General features: G+C 52.2%; 1 protein-coding gene across 8 annotated transcripts in view; it reads right to left on the bottom strand.

The window, feature by feature from the left end:
• Window positions 1–24,114, bottom strand: part of MAPT (microtubule associated protein tau) — an 83,456-nt gene that overhangs the window by 12,981 nt on the left and 46,361 nt on the right. For 7 of the 8 annotated variants that reach the window (XM_038754508.1, XM_038754509.1, XM_038754510.1 and 4 more), the window contains 5 exons: window positions 21,741–21,827; window positions 20,795–20,860; window positions 10,007–10,062; window positions 8,145–8,274; window positions 3,889–4,145 (listed from right to left, as the gene is read on the bottom strand). In XM_038754508.1, coding sequence (XP_038610436.1) covers window positions 3,889–4,145; window positions 8,145–8,274; window positions 10,007–10,062; window positions 20,795–20,860; window positions 21,741–21,827 — 596 coding nt within the window. The remainder of the gene's footprint in view (window positions 1–3,888; window positions 4,146–8,144; window positions 8,275–10,006; window positions 10,063–20,794; window positions 20,861–21,740; window positions 21,828–24,114) is intronic. The other variant, XM_038754511.1, reaches the window with a different exon arrangement.

Genomic DNA, 24,114 nt, shown 5'->3' with positions numbered 1-24,114 from the left:
GATTAGCTTGTATCTACTCCAGCGCTTAGTTTAGTGCCTGGCACATGGTAAGCACTTAACCAATACCATAAGCACGAACAAACAAAAATCCCCAGAGGCCTGCTTTGGAGTTCAACTGCTCCCTGCTACGGGCCCTGGGGTTCAAATGGGGCCGCCACCAGCCCCATGCTCGTTTTCATTGATGGTTGGGGGGAGCACTGTGAGCACATGGCCTGGGCTGGTCTAAGCCAAGTAGAGTTCTGACAACTAAGTTCTGTGATGTGACCCTCCTCGGGTGGGACACCAGCCACCATGAGTGACTTCGTGGGCCAGGGTGACCTATGGCTACTAGGTGGACAGCTCTGGTGTAGGCCAGGTCTTTCTAGTTTGGTAGGGAGAGTATCCAATGTGGTGGATTTAAAAGCCTCAGGCAATAGTCGGGCAGAGGCCCTAGAAGGCAGGGCAGGCCCAAAGAGCCGGTTCATCCGGAGGCCAGACTGCTCAGTGAATGGCACATCACCACTCATCAGTGGGGTGGGGACAACCACACTCCTCCCAAAGAACCAGCATGGGTCTACCTGGGCCACCTGGGCCCAGGAATTTCAGAGACTGACTGGCAGGAAACTTGGATCAAGCTTTGACCACTTCCGGAAATGCCATCCTCTAACAAAGGAGCACTCACCATGGGGATGGAGAAGCTGGAGGAATCCAGTGTTTTTCCAACCTTATCTCTACTTTTGCACTTCGGCATTCAGGAAAGTTGCCTGAGCTCTGACTCTGGCTAAAGACTTGCCCTGCTCCCACGGCAGGGGCAGTCCCAGCTGCCACACCCCTTCACTGCACAGCTAACTTTTCTCTGAGGAGAAAGAGGAGGAGGAAGAGGAGGAAGAGAAGGAGGTGTCTGCCCTGGGATTCAGGCTGGCACCTCACCGCAGCGTTTGTCCATCCCCCGTCCTCCAAATGACCAGTCTCTCAGAGTGTGGGCATAGTGACATGAATGGGCCCTGTTCAGAAGCTCCCCATGGGCCAAGCTTACTGCCCAGTAATGACAACTTGCGTTTTACCCAATTTGAAGTTCTGAATGCTCAAGAGAGCCGTGCCTGATATCCAAGAGTCCAGACAAGGAAGATGCCCTGATGACGGAGTTGGAAAGGCTGGAAGGTTTTCCATTTACAGATTTAAAGGCATGTGGTGAGGGTCACTTGCCCAGTTGGTCTCTAAAGCCACCCCATAAAACCCATCCTGCCAAATCCTCCTCCCCTACGGAGAACAAACTCCATTGGCTGAGTCACCTGGCAAGTTTGCTCCCCCAGGACTCAAGAGGCCAGCTACTTGGCCAAATTCTGCTTGCCAGAAGCCAGAAGAGGGTTCCCAGGGGCCTGGGGTTGGTGGGGGCTTCAACCCCAGCCAACAATCGGGCCAGGAGGCTGACAGCCTTCTCCCTCTACTACACCGAGGGCACAGACACAGACGGATTGCTGCATGACCTTGGATAAGTCACTTGACTTCTCTGTGCCTCACTTTCCTCATCCGTAAAATGGGGAGTCAATGTCCATTCTCCCTTCTACTTAGGCTGTGAGCCTGATGAGGTAGAGGGACAGTGTCGACCTGATTATCCTATATCTGCCCCTGTGCTTAATATGATGCTTGGCCCGTAATAAGCGCTTAACAAATACCAAAGCGTGGCTCTGTGGAAAGAGCACGGGCTTGGGAGTTAGAGGTCATGGGTTCTAATCCCGGCTCTGCCACTTGTCAGCTGTGTGACTTTGGGCAGGTCATTTAACTTCTCTGAGCCTCAGTTAATTAATCTGTAAAATGGGGATTAAGGCTGTGAGCCTCATGTGGAACAACCTGATCACCTTGTATCCCCCTCAGTGCTTAGAACAGTGCTTCACACATAGTAAGAGCCTTAGCAAATGCCATTATTATTATTATTATTATAATAATATTATTATTATTATTATTACTAAGGGGGCTGGGAATAGAGTTCCTGATCCCAGTCCATGACCCTGTCTCTCGCTCTCCCTTGTGGGGGCAAGGAAATGGCCTCAAAATCAAGAACAAAACTCTGAGACCTCAGAGTGGGGTTGTTGTTGTGCTGCCCTTGGGAAGTCCCCAGATCTGGTCTGAACCAGGCAGGGGCACCACAGGAAGCAAGCTATTGCCTTCAGCCCTCCGAACCAACCTGCTGCCCCTGGGACTTTGCCCGCTCCCAGACTCAGTCAGCTCAGAGGACTGGACCGGCAGAGCCTAGAGGACTAGAAATGCTCTCCTGAGATCTGAATCGCCACTGAGATGGACATGTCTTTAGGTACATGACAAGGGTCTGAACCAAGAGGGTTCAGTGTGGACTTTCTCCGGAGAAGTTGAATGGGGTTACCTTCCCTCAGCTTGGGCTCTGGGATTGCTAACAGAGCTTCCCTGATTTTATCATCTTCTATTCACACGGCTCTATGTTGACCTAATTATGGCATTTGTTATAGTGCTCACTATGGGCCCACTAGGCACGAGAAGCAGAGTGGCTTAGTGGATTAAGCGTGGGCCTGGGAGTCAGGAGGACCTGGGTTCTCATCCCAGCTTTGCCACTTGTCTGCTGTGTGACCTTGGGCAAATCACTTCACTTCTCACTGCCTCAGTGACCTCATGTGTAAAATGGGGAGTACGACTTTGAGCTGCATGTAGGACAGGGACTGTGTCCAACCTGATTAGCTTGTATCTACCCTAGTACTGAGTACAGTTCGTGGCACATGGTAAGCGCTTAAGAAATACGATTATAAACAAAAACAAAAAAAAAACCATATTGTTCTAAGCACTGGGGCAGATAATAAATAATAATAATGATGGCATTTATTAAGCACTTACTATGTGCAAAGCACTGCTCTAAGCTAGTCAGGTCCTTGTCCCACATGAGGCTCAAGTCTAAATACGAAGGAGAACCAGTATTATTAATAATAATAATAATAATTATGGTATTTGTTAAGCGCTTACTATGTGCCAAGCACTGTTCTAAGCACTGGGGTAGATACAAGGTAATCAGGTTGTCCCACATGGGGCTCACAGTCTTAATCCCCATTTTACAGATGAGGTAACGGAGGCTCAGAGAAGTTAAGTGGCTTGCCTAAGGTCACATAGCAGACAAGTGGCCAAGCTGGGATTAGAACCCATGACCTCTGACTCCCAAGCCTGGGCTCTTTCCACTGAGCCATGCTGTGGAATTGAATCTCCACTTTGCAGTTGAGGAAACACAAGCATAGTGAAGTGAAGTGACTTGCCCAAGGTCACACAGCAGGTGAATGGGGGAACCAGGATTAGAACCCAGGGCCTCTGACTCCCAGGCCTGGGTTCTTTCCATTAGGCCACACTACTTCCACACCGGTCCTAGGACCGAGACTCAATGAGCCAAGGTGAAAGGATTCAGTCACCGACTCAGCAACTGCAATGACCGGTGAAGGCTAGGTCAAATTTCCACATGCCACGTTAACCATCAGGGCGATTTGGGGAAGACTGTCCAGTGTGGGTCCCCGGAGGACCAGAGGACAGTCCCCTAAAAGGGCTGGACTCTGGTGCTGCCCAGGTGCCACCAGTGCTCTCTGAGGGGACACAGCCTTTCTGGGGATGGAGCAGGGCCCCGGATACTCAGTAACATCTGGTTATGGTGCTCCCCTAGCTGGGAGTCAGGAATGTTGTATCCCCCGCTCTGCAGTCCCTCCGTCCCAGGCATTGTGGGACCGGGCCCGGACTGCTGGAGGGCGTGGGGGTGGGGTGGGGGCCACATTCCCTCACAGAAGCCATCAATTCTGGGTCAGGGTGTGAGCTTTGGGCACCCCTCCAGGGGATCCCCACAGTCCAGCCCCTGTTCCACGCACAACCAGAGCCCGCCGGGGAGAGGCGGGGGCGGTCAGACCTCACCTTTCCACCTCCGGGCTGGTGCTTCAGGTTCTCAGTGGACCCGATCTTGGACCTCACGTTTTTCAGGTCCGGCATGGGGGCGCTGGAAGTCTGCAGGCGGCTCTTGACGGATGCGGGAGACTTGGGCGGGGTGCGGACCACGGCCACCTTCTTTGGCTCCCTGTTGGTCGGCGTGGGCAGGGAGGGTGTGCGTGGGCGGCTGTCTGGGGAACCGGGGCTGCTGTATCCACTCCTGTCTCCAGACCGAGCGGATTCTCCTGGAATGGAAAATCTAAAGATATGATGGGGCCCACAGGGCCCGCTCTCCACTCTCCATTCCCCCGCTGGCTGGGATCTCCCTCCTGAGGCAAGGCAGGAGGAGGACGTCTGAACCAAGGCCCCGGGGGTCACAAGCGAATGGACCCAAACCAGGGCCCCAGCTTGCCCCGGGCTCCAAGGGAGACCCTCCTGCCTCACATCTCACACCTTGGAATTTTTAGGAAGGCATCTCCTCGACCTCCCACCATCTCTTGCCCTGGGCACCTTGTCCAATATGGTGGCTAAAATGAGGTATGTCAAAGCAAGCCAAGGCTTAATCAGCAGAGGTGCTGTAAACACACACCAATTTCTGTTTCCTTCTGGCTGGCGTCATTTCTCCCCAGCATGTGGGCAGGGACGATTTTTCGCAAGCTCAACATACGCTGCTTTCCAATTTCCTTGGAAAACGGGTCCCAAAGCAGTTCCTGGTCGGCATCTGTGCTTTCAGCTCACTTTTGTAAGAGCCTGGAGGCTCTCGGCTCCACCTCAGCGAGCACCTGAGCAACGAGGTCCCCTAGCCAGGAGGGGAGGCCTGGAACCTACCCTCTGTCCGTACCTGCTCCCCTTGGGTGGTGCCATCTGGGCTGTGGGGGAGAGACTCCAGTCCTTCGAAGGGCAGTGGGTCCCCATTCCCCGCCTCAGGGTCCCTCAATCTAAGTCTCATCGCCTCCCCCTGCCCCGCCACCCCGCCCCGCCACTATCCTCCTCCTCCCCAGGGCTCTGCACGGGATTCTGATTTAGGGTGACCAGAAAGCAAGGCCCTCTGACTGTTGTAGTAAATCAATTTTCTGGTCTAGCCACGTAAGGGATTACGGGACATGGGGCTTCTAAACGGCTCAGGGAAAAGCCCAAAGGGTTTCATCCCCTCTGAAACCATGTTGGGCCAGGGCTCCGAGGTAGGCGTTCTCCCTAGAGAGCGAGGCACATCACGGAGGCCCCATTCTGGTGATACCAAGCTCCCGAGCTCCTCTCTCAGACTTTGCCCCAGACACAGGGTTTCCTCTGCTCCTTCCCGGAAGCTTCAGAGATCCCCTATCATGGTCCAGCAGAAACCAGGCCAGTGGGCAGGTGGGTTGGACGTACTACTCCTAGCCAACCCACCCATCCTGAGGGGCGCCCACAAGCACCCTCTACCAGCTCCAGGGTTTGCATCGAGAGCAGGAGCTGATGGGACCGTGGAAACAAGACCCCGGAGTCACAGTCCAGGCAGGGCTGGGCCCCAGGGCATCGCTTCCTTGCCCTGTCAATGACAGTCCAGTCTGGGCACATGGTGTCAACAAAGCATGGATCAGAGCCGGGGGGACATGAACAACCCGGGTACTCCTCAAATACTGCAACCCCCACAGGTCTGACTGGATTTTACTAAGGAAGTATTAGTCAGTCAGTGAGTCAATTCTGTTTATTCATTCATTCAATCATATTTATTGAGCACTTACTGTGTGCAGAGCACTGTACTAGGCAATGGAGACATTACAAGTATCAGTCATCACCCAAAACCAAAACACTGCTCCCATTGTGCCCTAAGGGTCCTCTCCCTGACCTTTATTCCCAATTGTGAGCCGCTTGAGGGACAGGGTTTATGTCTTCTTCTCACCTGTATACTCTTTTTCAGTGCTTACTACAGTACTCTACAGACAGGCAGCACCTAATGTGTCCACTATGATTATCTTGCATCTTTCCCAGAGCTTAGTATAGTGCTTGGCACATAGTAAGTGCTTAACAAGTACCATAAACATTACTACTGTTACTACTATTACTACAGGAAAGAAGTCAAAGGACCTCTAGCCAAGCAAGCTTTTGTCTATACTCTAACGAGTTCCTCACCAATGACCTCCTGCTTGCCAAATCCAATGGCTCCTACTCTATCCTAATCCTCCTTGACCTCTCAGCTGCCTTCGGCACTGTGGACCACCCCCTTCTCCTCAACACGCTATCCAACCTTGGCTTCACAGACCCTGTCCTCTCCTGGTTCTCTTATTATCTCTCCAGCTGTTCAATCTTAGTCTCCTTTGCGGGCTCCTCCTCCCCCTCCCATCCCCTTACTGTAGGGGTTCCTCAAGGGTCAGTTCTTGGTCCCCTTCTGTTCTCTATCTACACTCACTCCCTTGGTGAACTCATTCGCTCCCACGGCTTCAACTATCATCTCTATGCTGATGGCACCCAAATCTACAGCTCTGCCCCTGCTCTCTCTTCCTCCCTCCAGGCTCGCATCTCCTCCAGCCTTCAGGACATCTCTGTCTGGATGTCTGCCCGCCATCTAAAACTCAACATGTCCAAGACTGAACTCCTTACCTTCCCTCCCAAACCCTGCCCTCTCCCTGACATTCCCATCACTGTTGACGGCACTACCATCCTTCCCATCTCACAAGCCCGCAACCTTGGGGTCATCCTCAACTTGGCTCTCTCGTTCACCCCTCACATCCAATCTGTCACCAAAACCTGCCAGTCTCACCTCCGCAACATTGCCAAGATCTGCCCTTTCCTCTCCATCCAAACCGCTACCCTGCTCGTTCAATCTCTCATCCTATCCCGACTGGATTACTGCATCAGCCTCCTCTCCCATCTCCCATCCTCCTGTCTCTCCCCACTTCAATCCATACTTCACGCCGCTACCCAGATCGTCTTTGTGCAGAAATGCTCTCGGCATGTTACTCCCCTCCTCAAAAATCTCCAGTGGCTACCAATCAACCTATGCATTAGGCAAAAACTCCTCAACCTCGGCTTCAAGGCTCTCCATCACCTCGCCCCCTTCACCTCACCCCCTCCTACCTCACCTCCCTTCTTTCCTTCTGTAGCCCGGCCCGCATCCTCTGCTCCTCTGCCGCTAACCTCCTCACTGCGCCTCATTCTCACCTATCCCACCGTCAACCCCCGGCCCACGTCCTCCCCCTGGCCTGGAATGCCCTCCCTCCGCACATCTGCCAAGCTAGCTCTCTTCCTCCCTTCAAAGCCCTACTGAGAGCTCACCTCCTCCAGGAGGCCTTCCCAGACTGAGCCCCCTCCTTCCCCTCCCCCTCCCCATCTTCCCCGCCCTACCTCCTTCCCCGCCCCACAGCACCTGTATGTATGTTTGTACAGACTTATTACTCTATTTATTTTACTTGTACATATTTACTATTCTATTTATTTTATTTTGTTAATATGTTTTGTTTTGTTGTCTGTCTCCCCCTTCTAGACTGTGAGCCCGTTGTTGGGTAGGGACTGTCTCTATATGTTGCCAACATGTACTTCCCAAGTGCTTAGTACAGTGCTCTGCACACAGTAAGCGCTAAATAAATACAATTGAATGAATGAATAATGAGAAATACAGCCTGCGGTGCAAATAACGACCAACAGGCCCTTACATAAACACCCTTGGGGCACATGTACACACACTCGTACATATATGTATAAATGTACGTGTAATATATATACATATATTTATAACCATCTCTTCAGGCCCAACAAGTCCACCGGATCTGGACAGAGCAACCCCAGACACCAACAGGCAAACTAAGATGCCCGAGAGGCCCATGGCCCATTGACCAGGCCCGACTGCCCGGCCCTCCCCGGACACAGCTGCTGGCCACTAAATCCTGGACTTGGTTCAGCCTCCAGGAGGTGAATCGCTCTCTGACCCACAGCAAGCAGAATGCTCATGCAGAGCTGGGGAAGAAGGAAGCAGCAACAGCTGGGGGAGGGAGAGGAGGAAGGGAAGGGTGTGCAATGGGGGATGATGAAGGAAGGCGGGGGATGGCGGGAGGTGTGGTGGGCAATGTAGGAAGTAATAATGACTTTGTACGAAGGTCAACTTGCCTTGTTGTTCTGTTTCACAACTCTTATCCTGGTTGAGTCCATGTAGACTGGCCGTGTTTCCCCACTGCGCCAGCTTCCCCTCCCCAGTGCCCCCGCAACACACCCACCCCACTGGACCTTCCCCTCCCCCAGCTGCCCCTTCCCACAGTTTCAGGAGGCTGTACCTGCACTGGGAGGAGTCTTTGGGGTGGAAGTTGTTTTGGCCGGGATTCTGGAGGCGTTGGCTGATCCTCTGGGCGCCGAAGACCCCGCGGCCCCTCGAGGCATCTTGGTTCCACTCTTGCTCTCCACTCCCTGCCACGAGGCCACAAAGCAAGCATCACTGCCTACCTGGACAAGTGGCTGGAGAAGACCTTTGCCATTCTTTATCTCCCTGCTTCTCAAGTGATGCAGCTCCATAGCAATCAATTGGTCAATCAGTCGTATTTACAGAGTATGTACTGTGTGCGGAGCACTGTATTAAGCACTTGGAAAAATAATACTTTCGATGTCCAGGCAAGGTTGAGACCATGAGAAAACCACTCCGTGCCCTACCTCTTGCCTGCCCAGGGACCCCCAACTTGGCAAGGAAGCCTAATCAAGCAAAAACTCCTTACTCTCAGCTTCAAGGCTCTCCATCACCTCGCCCCCTCTTACTTCACCCCACTTTTCTCCTTCTATAGCCCAGCCCACACCCTCCACCCCTCTGCCACTAAGCTCCTCACTGTGCCTCGTTCTCGCCTATTCCTTCATCGACCCCTGGACCACGTCCTTCATCTGGCTTGAATGCCCTCCCTCCACACATCCGCCAAGCTAGCTCTCTTCCTCCCTTCAGAGCCCTGCTAGGAGCTTACCTCTTCCAGGAGGCCTTCCCAGACTGAGCCCCCCCACCTTTTCCTCTCTTCCTCCCCATTGCCCCCCTCCCTCCCTCTGCCCCTCTCCACAGCACTTGTATATATTTGTACTTTACTATATTTTATTAATTATGTGTATATAGCTATAACTCTATTCTGATAGTATTGGCACCTGTCTACTTGTTTCGTTTTGTTGTCTGTCTCCCCCTTCTAGACTATGAGCCCGTTGTTGAGTACGGACTGTCTCTATATGTTGCTGATTTGTACTTCCCAATCGCTTAGTACGGTGCTCTGCACACAGTAAGCGCTTAATAAATACGATTGAATGATTGAATAATCAGCAGAAAGCAGCTTGGGTTCTTCCTACCACAGGCTCCCTGTTCACACCATGCCCCCACTCTCTGGAACCCAGGCCTCACAGAGGAAGCAGGAGGAGGGGTGGAGGGCAGGGAGAGCTGACTGTGCCTGGCCCCCCAAGGGTCCACCCCACTGCCTCTGTAGAGAGGCCCAGCCTCTGGGGGGCCCCACCCAATGGAAAGATTTGGATCATGTCACTGCTGAGTCACCTTTTGCGTTCTGTTAAAACCACAATGGCAACATGGACGGTCAAGTCACCAACTAAAACACACAAACAAATCATTCTGAGACATTATTTGGATCCTTTAAAATTTGTGGGGGCCATGGCCATCCATTGGGGCTTTAGAAATGGGTGGACAGGATCTCCAGCGGCAAGAGTAAGGAGGAAGGCTCTTTAAAGACCCAATCTAGGGCTCTGAAATGAAAACTGGGATTCCCCTCTGCCTGAAGATCTCAAAGAACCCACAATGCATCAGTGCATATGAAGCAACATGTCTTACTGAAAAGAACACAGGCTTGGGTGGCAGGGGACCTGGGTTCTCATTCCGGCAACTGCCCTCTGTGTGACCCTGGGCAAATCACTCAACTTCTCAGATCCTTGGTTTCCTCATTTGTAAAATGGGGATAAAATCCATGCATGCTCTATCTCTCTCTCCCTTTCTCTCCCCTGCTCCCCACCCCCTAAGATTGTGAGCCTCGTGTGGGACTGGAACTGTGTCCAACCTGACTGCACTGTATTTTTCCCTGTGCTGAGCCCAAGTTTGTGAGTGCTTCCCAAATGGCACAATTATCATTAATTACTCTTACCATTATCATTCACAAATCTGACAGTTTACCTTGGACTTCTTCTCATCAGTTCCAGGCACATCTTTTCCTCTGCTGGCCACACGAGCTGATGAAATGCAAGAAAAAAAAACAAACTCCATAAAGAAATATGCTGGGTGGAATTCCATTTCCTTAGTGTGGCAACACAAATGAAGAAATACGCTATTAGGCCCGGTCACCGAACATGCTTCAATCAGTTACTTCGTACTCTCAGAAGGGATTAAAAAGCAACTTGCGTTTCAAGGTCTGAACCTGGGTGTGTTTGAGTGGCAGAGGCATGCGGAGGCAGCAGATGGGCATCAAGTCAGTCCAGAAATGCCCAAAGCAAGCCTGCCCACTTTGCCCAGTCAGAGAAGGAGGGAGGAGCCGAATCTCCTGGCAGCAGGCGCCCCTTCTGGAAAGCACATGGCCCTCAGCGGCCTCCACTCTTTCCTCCTACCCAAGACTCCTTTGGTAGACTGCATCGCACAGGATCCCTGTCCAAAGGCTCTTAGTCAGTCTGGCTTCGTCAGAGATGCAGGTGGGGGAAGGGGCAGGGGCAGGGGCAAATAGTTCTGGGCAGTGACGACAGTGCTCGGACCCTCGTCCCCAATCCCCTTCCACCCAGGAGGCAGACTGGCAATCTGAAGTCACGTGGCCTACTGGAAAGAGGCCGGGCCTGGGAGTAAGAAGGAGCTGAGTTCTAATCCCAGCTCCACCACTTTTCTGCTGTGTGACCCTGGGCAAGTCAATTCACTTCTCTGGGCCTCAGTTCCCTCAACTAAAATACAGATTAGGAGTGTGAGTCTCATGTGGGGCGAGGGCTGTGTCCAACCTGACTGTCCTGTATCTACCCCAGAGCTATTACAGTGCCTGGTATGTAGTAAGCACTTAACAAATAGTATGAAAAGAAAAGATTAGCTCTTATCTATCCCAGCACATAATACAGTGCTTGTAATGTAGTAAGCACTTAGCAAATACCATATTACAAAAAAAAAATCAGTATCTGTTAGGAGAGAGTCACCAGTCTGAGGGGGTTCCATAGCCATGCTTGATCAGCTGCCCCAAGTCCACCGCTACTGGCTACTGTGTAGGTGTAGGGCAAGTGCGAGGGAGCAGGAGAGGCGGGGTGGGCCACCCTCTCTACCCGACAGACCCCGGGGGAGGGAGAAGGTGCTTTGAGTGGCCTCTGCTCCAGGACAAGGGGAGGCTCGGGCCCAGGAGGACCAGACGGGCCCACCCCAGCGACTCTGGGTCAGTGTTCTGCACATGATGGGGTCCACTCTCCCTTCCGGGGTGGCCACCTGCACCAGATCTCTGGCAGCTGACGTGGGGCTCTTGGCGCAGAACTCCACAGGCACTTGCCTGTGTGAAAGGCCTGCCCCTGGCCCAGGGTGCATCTGGACAGCCATATCAGTCCTGCTCCAAAACTCCCCCCTGTGGGCCAGAACACCACAACTCCATTCCTCCTGGGGCCCAGCCACGAGGGCTGTGACTGCTGGGAGGCGAGAGCCCTTGGGAGATCCCGAGAGAAGCCCAGGGAGAACATGGAGCACTTAGGGCATGTTGCTGAGAGAACCTGGTGGGGGGTCAGAAGGAACCCCCACCCCCAGGCTGAGCCAGAGTTGCTGAGTGGGCGGCAGTAGGGAGTTACCTTCTTCCTCCCTCAGCCAAGGCCTTCACAGCCCAGCACGGGGTTAGGTGGGGCAGGCTCAGGAGAGAAGAGATCCACCAGCCAACCAGGAAGGGCACACAAGGCCTACCTGCCTGGTCACCCTGCCTTACTTTGTACTGGAAATCCATCATGCTGAGGAAGAAAGCTGGGATTGGGAAGATACGGGCAGTAAGGCAGCATGACCCACTGGAAAGAGCACGGACCAGGGAGTTGGGAGACCTGGGTTAGAATCTTGGCCCCTCCACTTGCCTTCTGTGAGACTTCAAACAAGCCAGTTCACTTCTCTGGGTCTCAGCTTCCTCATCTGTAAAACGGGGATTCAATACCCATTCTCCTTCCCTCAATGTCTGAGGTGATGATCTTGTATTCACCCCAGTGTTTGGCACAGTCCTTGGTAGAAAGTAAGCATTTAATAAATGTAATTGCTATTAGTAGTACTGTGCAATCAAGCCCGAGCACAATCCCTGATGGTGAAAAAAGGCCTGAGGATCAATCTTGGGAGGCAGCAGCTGAGGTACCACCCAGTTTGTGTCACATGGATAAAGGCTATAGGGACACTGAACATCTGGTAACTGCATGCCAAAATAATATTAGTAACAATAAGTGTGATATTAAGTGCTTACTATGCGTCAGTCACTGTACCAAGTGCTGGCGGGATACAAGCAAATTGGGTTGGATGCAGTCCTTGTCCCACATGGGGCTCACAGTCTTAATCCCCATTTTACAGATGAGGTAACTGAGGCACAGAGAAGCTAAGTAATAATGATGGTATTTGTTGAGCACTTACTATGTGCAAAGCACTGTTCTAAGTGCTTGGGGGATACAAGGTGATCAGGTTGTCCCACGTGGGGCTCACAGTCTTAATCCCCATTTTACAGATAAGGGAACTGAGGCCCACAGAAGTTAAGTGACTTGCCCAAAGGCACATAGGAGACAGGTGGCGGAGCAGGGATTAGAACCCATGTCCTTCTGACTCCCAGGCCCATGCTCTAGCCATTAGATTACGCTGCTTCCCTAGGTCTGAGATATTGGCACCCTTTTACGATCTATCTATCTATCTAATCTATGAGAGAGAGAGAGAGAAAGAGAGAGAGAGAGAGAGAGAGAGAGAGGGAGTCATCTTTTGTGTAGGAAGACCCCAATGACAACAGAATTCACCTATGAGTGCATGTATGGCTGGAAAGGCAGAAGTGGGATCCCGACCACAATGAGCACACAAATGTTGTTCCTTGTTGTGTTGTGTTGACACTGTTTTCTCTCCTTTGAAGTTTTACTACTGGGCAAAGCTGGAGGCTGGTCAACACTGCTTATCAAACAGCTAGAAAGAAAAAGTTAAGGCTATGTAGGAGGGGGGGAATCTTCCTGCCCTTCATCTCCCAACCTCCTACTAAAGCTTCTGCTCTCTCTGTTTTATCCTCAGCCAAGCCGCAGGTTTTCTGGAGGAGGGATCAAAGGTGAACTAGAAGGTGAACCAGATCCTGTGGGGTCCTGACACTTTCTCCAGTCACCGGCCCAGGTTTCCGATCCTCACTGCGGGTAGGAACCCCTGCACTTCCCAGGGCCTGGTGCACCCCACATCTCTTGCCCCAGGTCCACCCTTCTGTCCCAGACACCCTAGATCTCTGTTCCCCAAGAAACCACAGCAGGGCCTGGTCCCTGAAACACCAGAAGGGGCCTGGACACCTGGGGATCCACCCTAGGCGAAGCCCATCCTGCAGCTCCACAGCGGTGCAGCCTAGGAGCTCCTTGGGGAAGATGACTTCCTGGGACCTTGGCTTTACTGTCACCTCCACTCTCTGCCGAGCGTGCTGCTCCAGTGGCTCTCAGTGAAGCTTCTTCGGTGGAGCCTGAAAGCCAAGTGTTTCCAAGCCACCTGGGAAAGCCACGACGACCCTTGGAGTGAGGCCGGAAGGCAAGCCCAACAAGGCCACGGCCATGCACAGTGGGGCAAGCGTGAGGGGGCGTGGAGGTGCATGGGCGTTTGTAGGAGGGAGTGGGGGGGGTGAAGGGCCAGAGCCAGTTGTGGCGGGGTGAGAAGCAGCAGGCTCCAGGAGTCTCAAAGCTTAGCGCCGGCTCAAGCAGCTCCGACCAGGCGCAAGCCCCTGGAAATGATCCCGCTTGGGGCAGGAAAGCACGTGCACACACCTCTCAGCTGGGGCACGCGGCTCGGCGGCTTCCCCGAGGAGGGAGCTGTGGGCTTCCTGTCGGGCGCGGCCCGCTCAGCAGGCACCCGGGTGCCACCCGAGGGCTCAGCCTCCACTGTGTCACTTGGGGTCCTGTGCTTTGTCCCCCGCAGCTCTACTGGCCAGGTGGCTCCACCTTCAGCTTCTGGCCCTCGTCCTTCGGGCTGGGGCTCCATTCGGAATGGGCCCGTGGCCTGGTCGGCTCCCGGGGACTCCACTTGGTGGCCAGTCCCCGGCCACAGACTCTCAGCCGGGCTCTTGGGGCCCTTGGGCACGGAGAAGGGGGCTCTGCCATCTGCTGGAGACCTCAGAGGGTCTCTGGTTTCCTCGGGAGCAGTGGCGGCCAAGGGCCCCACCGGGGTTTGGGGGATCTGCGGCGAGACCTGGGGTGGGGGACCGTCCTGAAGCAAAGACTCATCAATGTCACGGTCCTCATCGATGCCCAGGTCCCCTGCTGTACTCTCCTTGCCCAGGATGCTCTGGGGGAGCCCTGGCTGCGCCTCTTCCATCACGGACGTCTCACTTGGCCGCCCAGATCCTGGCTGCATCCCGGTGTCTGCGAATGGCTTCTGCCCCTGGATCCCCTGGGGATCCCAGCACCACCCAACCGGGTCTGCAGAATCTCCCGACGCAGCCAAGCTCCATCCCTCATCCCCATGGGCAGGACCCCCACCAGCCGCTGAGGGGCCGCAGTGCCCAGGCGCCCCGAAGAACCTGGTATAGACCACCTCGTGGCTCTCAAGCATGGTCCTCACGTCCCCAGAGCCCGAGACCGGAGTCGGGCCTGGAGAAGCCAGGGAGCTTTCCGGGGCTCCACCTTCCACTTCCTGGGTAGTAGTGGGTACATCTGCTTCCTCCTTCCTGCTGCTCAGAGGAATGCTGGGGTAGCCAGCAGGAGGCCGGATCCCGCCACCGGTCTGCCGAGCCATCAGGGGCTCTCTGTCTGGCTGCTCTGTCCAGGGTGGCTGAGGCCCCTGCCTAGGGCCTCCTCCTTCTGCATCTCCTCCTTCCGGGTATCCTTCCAGGCCACCTGGTTTTCGAAGCTCATCTGCCCCACCTCCCAGGGTTTCCCGTTCCTCTCGCATGCACCGAGTTGAAGCTCTGAGCTCCACTGGGTTTGGAGAGGTAGTTGGGCAAAGAATTAGCGGGAGGTAGCATGTCAGAGGCTTAAGAGACAAAGTCATTCTGGAGAGGTGAAGAGGAGGTCATGACATTCTGATTAATCCTGGTCTAAAACTGTAAGATCACACCCCGACTGCAGAGTGAATCCCTGGCTACCTGATTATGGTTAAAAGAGGCCTGGGGGACCCAAAGGTTCCCAAGCCTACTTGGACATCCATGGGCACGGCAGTGGGGATGGCAGACACACACGGCTGGAGTGGCCTGTTGCCCCCTCGCCCAGCTCCTTCTGCTTGAGGGTCAGAGGCAGGAGGTTGAAACCATTTCCTGGGACCACAAGGACTAGCACAAGCTAAGGACCAGGGCAAGTTCCCTGGGCACTTGCCACCGAGGGCCATGATCCCCTTACACTTGTGAGCCTTGTGTGGGTCTGGGACTGTGCCTGACCCCATCTTCTTGTATTTACCCCAGTGCTTACTGCAATGCTTGGCACCGTAGTAAGTGCTTTATAAATATCACAATAATGATGATGGTTATCATCTCTCAGCTGGGCCAATTACCAAACAGGACAATGAGCTGTATGGGGCTGGCTCCTCCCCTGGGGGTTACTGTGTTTCTCGGGGTTCAGAATCTGGGAGGGAATCCTCAGGGCCACCTACACTTACTTCAGCCTCTCTCTGCAAATGAAAAGGAAAATCCCTATGGGAGAAATGGAGAAACAGCTGAACTGAAGCTTTGCTGAGAGACTGAAGAAAACATAACAATAATAATAATGTTGGTATTTGTTAAGCGCTTAGTATGGGTCAAACACTGTTCTAAGCGCTGGGGTAGATACAAGGCAATTAGGTTGTCCCACATGGGGCTCAGTCTTAATCCCCATTTTACAGATGAGGTAACTGAGGCACAGAGAAGTTAAGTGACTTGCCCAGAGTCACAGAGCTGACAAGTGGCGGAGCCGGGATTAGAACCCATGACCTCTGACTCCCAAGCCTGGGCTCTTGCCACTAGGTCACGCTGCATCTCGGAGACAGACTCCTGAAACTGAAATGAGAGGATGGCAAAGAAATGAACATGAGCCAGGGCGGACAGTGGGAAGGTCCCATGAGGAGGGAGTTCCCCCCTCACACGTGAAAGATGTCACACATGTACTGTGCTCATGGCCTGGACTCAAACACACTAAGCGTCAAGACCCTAGGTTGGAGAGCTAAAAGCCCATGATTCCACTAACTGAGTCCCTCCCCATCCCATTCTTTTGCCTTCAATTATTCCAACTGGTGTCCTCCACAGCCTTGGCTCCCCGGGAGCCATGGAAATCTTGTTTCCGGGAGCCAACCAACCCGCCAAAATCAGCAGGACTCTGAGTCCCTGCATCCCTAACAGTGGACAAAACATCTCAGACCAGAAAAGGCACTTTCTCTTTCCGCCTGGAAGGATGAACCAGGCTGACACTTCCCTTCCCTGTCTAAACCCTCTGTGTGCCAAATTTTCTGACTGCCAAGCCTTGGTCAAGTTCAAGGGATTTAAGAGCTATTCAGTTGGAAATGACCTGAAAGACGAGGCTGTGTAATAAGCCCAAACTGGTTAAAAACAAGGGAAGAATCAGAGCAACAGAAATCATGAAAAAAACAGGATTGACCGGGACTTGAAGGAGCTTGAAGGAAAAGGGCAGGGGGTAGGGGGGACGGGGCAGGGAGCAGTAGCTTGGAAGAGACGCCTGGACGGCCAGCCATTTTAACTAACTCATCCCTGCTCTAGCCTGATTGTTCCCGGCTTACGGGTCAATCCCAACGACTTCAGGGAGAAGGAAAGGAGCCCTTGTTCTTGAGGGGAAAGTAAACACTCATTTCCAGTGGCAAAGAATGATTTTTAAAAACTGCTGATTTGATTTTGGATTGAGGATGTGACAGCACCAATCCAGCACTTGATCGAGGAGTAAAGACATTAAGGAGCCTGTTTTTCATCCTCAGGCCTTGGAATATAATCATCATCATAATAATGGTATTTGTTAAATGCTTACTATGTGCCAAGCACTGTTCTAAGCTCTGGGGGGGGGGATACAAGGTAATCAGGTTGTCCCACGTGGGGCTCGCAGTCTTAATCCCCATTTTACAGATAAGGTAACTGAGGCACAGAGAAGTTACGTGACTTGCCCAAAGTCACACAGCTGACAAGTGGCAGAGCCAGGATTAGAACCCATGATCTCTGACTCCCAAGCCCGTGCTCTTTCCACTGCCACCAAACGACTTTCTAGGAGACCCTGTTTGTCATCAATTTGGTCTGGAGGAAACTGCCCACCACCCCCTGCCACCCCAGGCCACCAACAACACACCACACCTCAGTCTCATTTTGCCTGGTAGTCAGATGACCTATGTTCTTATCCAGGCTCTGTCACTTGCCTGCTGTGTGGCCTTGAGCAAGTCACTTAACTTCTCTGTGCCTCAGTTTTCTTACCTGCAAAATGGGGATTCAATACCTGTTCTCTCTCCTCCTTAGACTGTGGGCCCCATGTGGGACAAGGACTGCACCTGAACTGATTATCTTGTAGCTACCCCAGTGCTTAGCACAGTATTTGGAACACAGTCAGTGCTTCCCAAATACCACAACACCTTTCCTAATCAAGAACAGCCCTAGGACCAGAACTGTTCTTTAAGAAAGTAAAATGAAGGCTTCTTTTTAAACACTTACCTTATCCTACCTCGATTACTGTATCAGCCTAGTTGCTGACCTCCTTGCCGCCTTCTCTCGCCACTCCAGTCCATACTTCACTCTGCTGCCCAGTTCATTTTTCTACCAAACCATTCAGTTCATGTTTCCCTACTCCTCAAGAACTTCCAGTGGTTGCCCATCCACCTTTGTGAGCCCCACGTGGGACAGGGACTGTGCCCAACTTGATTACCCTGTATCTATCCCAGTGCTTGGAACAGTGCTTGGCATATAGTAAGCACTTAACATATACCATAATTATTATTATCTCCATAGCAACCAGAAACTCCTCACCATCGTCTTTAAAGTGCTCAATCATCTTGCCCCCTCCTACCTCACTCACCTCATTGCTCTCCTATTACAACTCAGCCTGCACACTTCCCTCCTCTAACGCCAATCTACTCACTGTACTTGTTTTGATGTCTGTCTCCCCCCTTCTAGACTGTAAGCCCGGTGTGGACAGGGATTGTCTCTATTGCTGAACTGTACTTTCCAAGTGCTTGGTACAGTGCTCTGCACACAGTAAACACTCAATAAATACGACTGAATGAATGAATGTACATTGTTCTCGTCTAACTTGCCGCCAACCTCTTGCTGACATCCTGCCTCTGGCCTGCAATGCTCTTCCCTCTTCATATCCAACAGACAATTACACTCCTCCTCTTCCAAGCTTTATTAAAGGCACATCTCCTCAAAGAGGCCTTCCGTGACTAAGTCCTCCTTTACTTTTCTTCCACTCCTTTCTGCATTGCCCTGACTTGCTCCCTTGCATTCATTCATTCATTCAACAATATTTATTGAGTGCTTACTGTGTGCAGAGGACTATACTAAGCACCTGGAGAGTACAATTTGGCAACAAATAGAGACAATCTCTATCCAACAAAGGGCTCACAGTCTAGAAGGGGGGAGACAGACAACAAAACAAAACAGAACAAGTAGATAGGCATCAATCCCATCAATAAAAATAAACAGAATTATAGATAGATACACTTCTAGACTGTGAGCCTGTTGTTCGGTAGGGACCGTCTCTATATGTTGCCGACTTCCCAAGCGCTTAGTACAGTGCTCTGCACACAGTAAGCGCTCAATAAATACGATTGAATGAATGAATTAATAAAATAAACAGAATAATACATTTGCGCATATATACACAAGTGCTGTGGGGTGGGGAGGGGGTAGAGCAGAGGGAGGGAGTCGGGGCGAAGGGGAGGGGAGGAGGAGCAGAGGAGAAGGGGGGCTCAGTCCGGGAAGGTCACCTGGAGGAGATGAGCTTTCAGTAGCTTTTAGTCTTTTTATTCGCCCCCCACACAAGCCCTACAGCACTTATGTACATTTCCATAATCTATTTATTTATATTGTTTTTCTACTCAACTAGACTGTAAGCTCACTGTGGGTATAGAATGTGTGTGTTATATTGTTATATAGAATGCTGTTATAGAGAAAAGCAGCGCGGCTCAGTGGAAAGAGCCCGGGCTTGGGAGTCAGAGGTTGTGGGTTCTAATCCCAGCCCTGCCACATATCTGCTATGCGACCTGGGGAAAGTCACTTAACTTCTCTAAGCCTCAGTTACCTTATCTGGAAAATGGGGATTAAGACTGTGAGCCCCATGTGGGACAACCTGATTACCTTGTATCTACCCCAGTGCTTAGAACAGTGCTTGGTACATAGTAAGCGCTTAACAAGTCCCATCATCATTATTATAATATTGTCATATTGTACTTGCCCATACACTTAGTACAATGCTTTGTACACAGTAAGCACTCAATAAATTTGATTGATGATGATTGAATGACTGACTCTCTGATTGGAAGCTCCTTGTAGGTAGGGAATGGTTCACCTGTTGGCTTGGCACCTCCCTAGGGCATAGGATGGTACTCTGCACTCAGCAGCCGCTCTGTAAATACCGCCTCTGCTGCCTTAGCCAGAAGTAGAGGCAAAACTGAGTGATCCCAGCCTGACAAACCAGGCCCTGACACACCCTGCTCCATCAGGGCTGACTGCCTGGCACCTGCCTGGGTGACTTTCTCAAGGGGCCTTAAACACCAACCATGATGACACACTTCAGTTCATACTTTGTGTTCTTTGTTTGCCAAATTGGACAAGGGATGTTTGGAGGCACTTTACTTTCCCCTGGACATCTCTTCCTTTGAAAATGAAAAAACGAGAGAGAGAGGGTGCTGAACACGGGGTGACCCTTCGGTGAGCCACCTGGAGTCGGCCTCCAGAAAACGAGAGAGAGAGCATTGAAGCGTTGAACACAGGATGACCCCACAGTGAGCCGCCTGGGATGGACTCCAGGACCAAGCAAATTTAGACCTGCTAGTTGGAAGCATCCCAAAACCTCTCCTCTATTATCAGGCAGGACCGACGACCCCAGCGTTTGGAGCAATGCCTTATGGGTAAGCAACACCATGGCTGGGGCTATGTTCCCCTCCTACTTTTCCTTGATGATACTCTACTACAATCCAACCCACAAACTTTGCTCCTCCAACACCATCCTACTCTCTGTACCTCAACCTCGTCTGTCTCACCACCGACCCACTGCCCACACCTTCTCTCCAGTTTGGAGCTCCCTCCCCCTTCATATCCAATGGACCCTCACTCTCCCCACCTTCAAAGCCTTATTAAAATCCTATCTCCTCCAAGATGCTACCCCTGACTAACTGCTCATCCCCCTGGTACTTGCCCTCCCTCCTGTGTCACATCTGCACTCGAGTCTGAACAGGCTAAGCACTTTGACAGTCACCCCACCCCCAGCCCCACAGCACTTATGTCCATATCCTTACCTCCTGACATCCCCCCATCTGTAAGTAATGTTAATATCTGTCTCCCCCTCTAGGCTGTAAGCTCCTTATGGGCAGGGAACATGTCTACCAACTTTGTTGTATTGTACTCTTCCAAGTGCTCAGTTCAGTGCTCTGCACACAATGAGCACTCAATAAATACCAGGGATTGACTGCTATAACCTCATAGGGGACTACAGAAAACTCAGGGGGGCCACCTCTGGTCAGAGAAGAGGAATACCAGACTTGGGGGGTCCACTTGGCTATAGACCCCTAGGGGCCCCCCAGGACCTCCCCCTCCACAGGGCCCAGGCCTGACTACTTTCTCTAATTCCCAGGAGGGGGCGATCCACTGACCTTGGACCACATCTCCTGCAGCTTGGTCTTCCCGGCTGGGAGTGTCTCCAACACCTGCTTCCTCAGCTAGTTCACATTTCAGCCAACCAAGAACAAAAAAGTGGAAACTGTCAGGGTGTGCAAGGTGTATGTACTGGGCAGTGTGTTTAGGGGGTCCATAGTGTTTGGGGTTGGAAGAGTGTATAGGGCATTAAGGGTGTGCAGGATGTGTAGGGTATGCAGGATGTGTAGGGTGTGCAGGATATGTAGGGTGTGCAGAGTGTAGGGTGTGCAGGGTGTGTACTGTTTGGGGCTAGTAGGGATCACGTGCAGAGTGTGTAGTGTGCACAGCTTGTGGTGAGTGCAGGGTTTGCGGGATGTGCAGGGCATGAAGGGTGTGTGTATGGTGGGCAGGGATCAGACGCTGCATCACCTACACCACATCCAGTGCTCTTTCCAAGGCACTGGAACGAAACAGGGGCTGGTGATGTCCCCCACCATGGAGAGGTCCGGGAGCCAGCTCTGACTCCCTGGCAATGTGGCAATGAGCTCTCAGCAGCCTCTACTAGTGCAGATATCTGTGCCCACCGGTCCCTAGAATCTAATGAGTGCTGACTCCCCAGACCCATGGCTTGTGGGGCACAGGGCAGAAGGGTTCCAATGTCCCAATGTTCTATCTTGAAAGGGAGGGAAGGCGTGAAACTGGCCTAAATGAAGACCAGTAGCCTCCATCAGAGGACCCCTTACCAGGACTCAGTAGAAGTAGTGGTGGCTACTGGGAAACCAGCTTAGAAACAAGGGTACACTTTTCTCCTCCTCAACTAGGCTAGTGGGGCCGACCACATGGGGAGGAAAGAGGCAGGTGCTCGGACTGACTGAATGCTCTCGTCTTGCAAGCACTCTAACTGTCACAGGGTTTCTGCCTCTTTCTGATGCCAGCACCGCAATGACCCCGGTTCTCACTCACCTGTGGTTCCTTCCGGGATGTCCCCATGCTGCGGGGTGGCTGCCAGATCACCATGCTCTCTCTCGTCCACCAGGGGTGCAGTGGCATCTGGAAAACACCAACCACCATGTTAGACTGGAAGCTCTTTGAGGCCAGGGATCCTCTAACAAGTCTACTGTATTCTCCCAAGCACTTAGTACAGTGCTCTGCAGAGTGAAAACTAAAGTCCTTGAGGGCAGGGATCCTACCTACCAACTCTATCGTACTCTCCCAAGCACTCTGTACAGTGATCTGCACACAACAGGATGTATCTACAAACTTTACTCTCCCAAGCACTTGCTCTGCATACACTAGATTGTAAGCACCTTGAGAGCTGGGATCCTGTCTATTAATTCTATTAACTTAGTACAGGGCTCTGCACACAGGAGACTGTAAGATCTTTGAGGACAAGAGTCTTTACTAATTTTACTCTCCCCAGTGCTTTGGAACAATGTTCTGCACACAGTAGACATTCAATAAGTATCACTGATCAATTGATAGGAGTTAGATGATGATGATGATGACGGCATTTATTAAGTGCTTACTATGTGCAAAGCACTGTTCTAAGCGCCGGGGAGGTTACAAGGTGATCACGGTGTCCCACGGGGGGCTCACAGTCTTAATCCCATTTTACAGATGAGGTAACTGAGGCACAGAGAAGTGAAGTGACTTGCCCAAACAGCTTTCACTTTGGGAGAAGCAATGTGGCCTGGTGGAAAGAGTACAGGCCTGGAGGTCAGGAGACCTGGGTTCTAACCTAGTCTACGCCCCTTGCTGTATGACTGTGGTGAAATCACTGAATTTCTCTGTGTCTCAGTTTCCTTAATTGTATAATGGGGATTAAAATACCTGGTCTCTCACCCTTTTAGATCCTGAGCCCTGCGTGGTGTAGAGCTGTCTAATCTGATTATTCTGTGTCTACCATAAAGCTTGGCACATAGTAAGCACTTAACATATATGCCACACAGTTATCATTATTACTATTATCTCTGCTTTCTGCTCAGAGTGGGGGAAGGTAGGAGGAAAAAAATAGTCCTGTCACATGCAGATGTATCTACCACAATGCACAGAAAGCTGGTTTCCCCTTCATAAAACCCAACATGGAGGCCTGGAAATATTCTCACCACGTATTTACAAATGAAACCCCCAGCCCATCTGCCTGGAAAGCTGCAAATTGGTGCCTTCCCGATGGCCCTCTGTAACTGATGGCCCTCTGTAGCCCTGTCCATTTATGATTTGTTCCAGAGAATTCTGCGAGTTTCAGGTGGGGCATTACTGAAAATGTCTGGGGGGATGTGGCCAGGGGGTTGTTCCTCCACCAGGCAGAGTTCACTATGCAGAGGGGGGCTTATCTTGGGGGACTGTCCGAGCAGCAAACCCAACTGGGATGTTTGTTGGGGTCCCCCAATACCGGGTTGTTGGTTGGAGTACCGCTCCATTCTATGGATATTCATTGGGGTCTCCCCAAACTGGATGTTCACTGGGGTCCCTTCACACTGGGGATGATGGTTGGGTTCCCTTGACTGTGGATATTTATTGGGGTCACCTGGATTGGGGTTCCCCCGTATTGTGGATATTCATTGGGGTCCTGCTGGTTGGGGTCCCCCTGTACTATGGATATTCACTAGGGGCCCCCATAATGGGGATGTTTGTTAGAGTCACCCTATGCTGTGGATGCTTGGGATCCCCCACATTAGGGATGTTCACTGGAGGTCCTCCCCCGATGCCCACTCCCCCACCCCCTCCCACCTAACCAATCCCAATGCTGATGTCAGGCACGGAATGGTAGAAGGTCAGCAGAGCTGATAATGGTCTGTGGAGAGATGGTGTCTGGAGAGACCGTTCATAACGGATGGATGGAAATAGCTTGCTCCAGCCTGCAGACGGTGCCGGCTTCCAAAACCAGAACAGAGAGGCTCTGGGGACCCCTCAGAGTGGGGAAAAGCGAGAGGAAAATAAAAAAAGTTCTGTCACATGCAGATGGCTGTACCGGAAGGTTCAGAAAGGTGGTTCCCCCTGACAAAACCCAACAGGGAGGCCAAGCTGTATTCTCACCACATAACCAGAGCAATGAAATCCCCAGCCCATCTGCCTGGAAAATTGCAAATGGCCCCCACCCCTGAAGGACAAACCCATGGATCCTACAGCGGGATGAGGAGTCCAGCCACCCTGTTGGAGCCCGTCCTCAATGTAGATGTCTGGGGATGGAGCACGTAGGGTCTGGGGGAGGACATGGAGGGGGAAGGGGTGGGCACCATCTAGGGTAGGACTGGAAGGAAGATGGAGAAAGACTCAAAAGAAGAGGGTTTGCGAGCTGGAAGGTGCAGCGGTAGCAGGGAAGCAGCACAGCAGGTGA

Source organism: Tachyglossus aculeatus, chromosome 11, assembly GCF_015852505.1.
Source record: "Tachyglossus aculeatus isolate mTacAcu1 chromosome 11, mTacAcu1.pri, whole genome shotgun sequence".
Lineage (NCBI taxonomy): Eukaryota > Metazoa > Chordata > Mammalia > Monotremata > Tachyglossidae > Tachyglossus > Tachyglossus aculeatus.
This window is presented reverse-complemented; position numbering and strand designations above follow the sequence as displayed.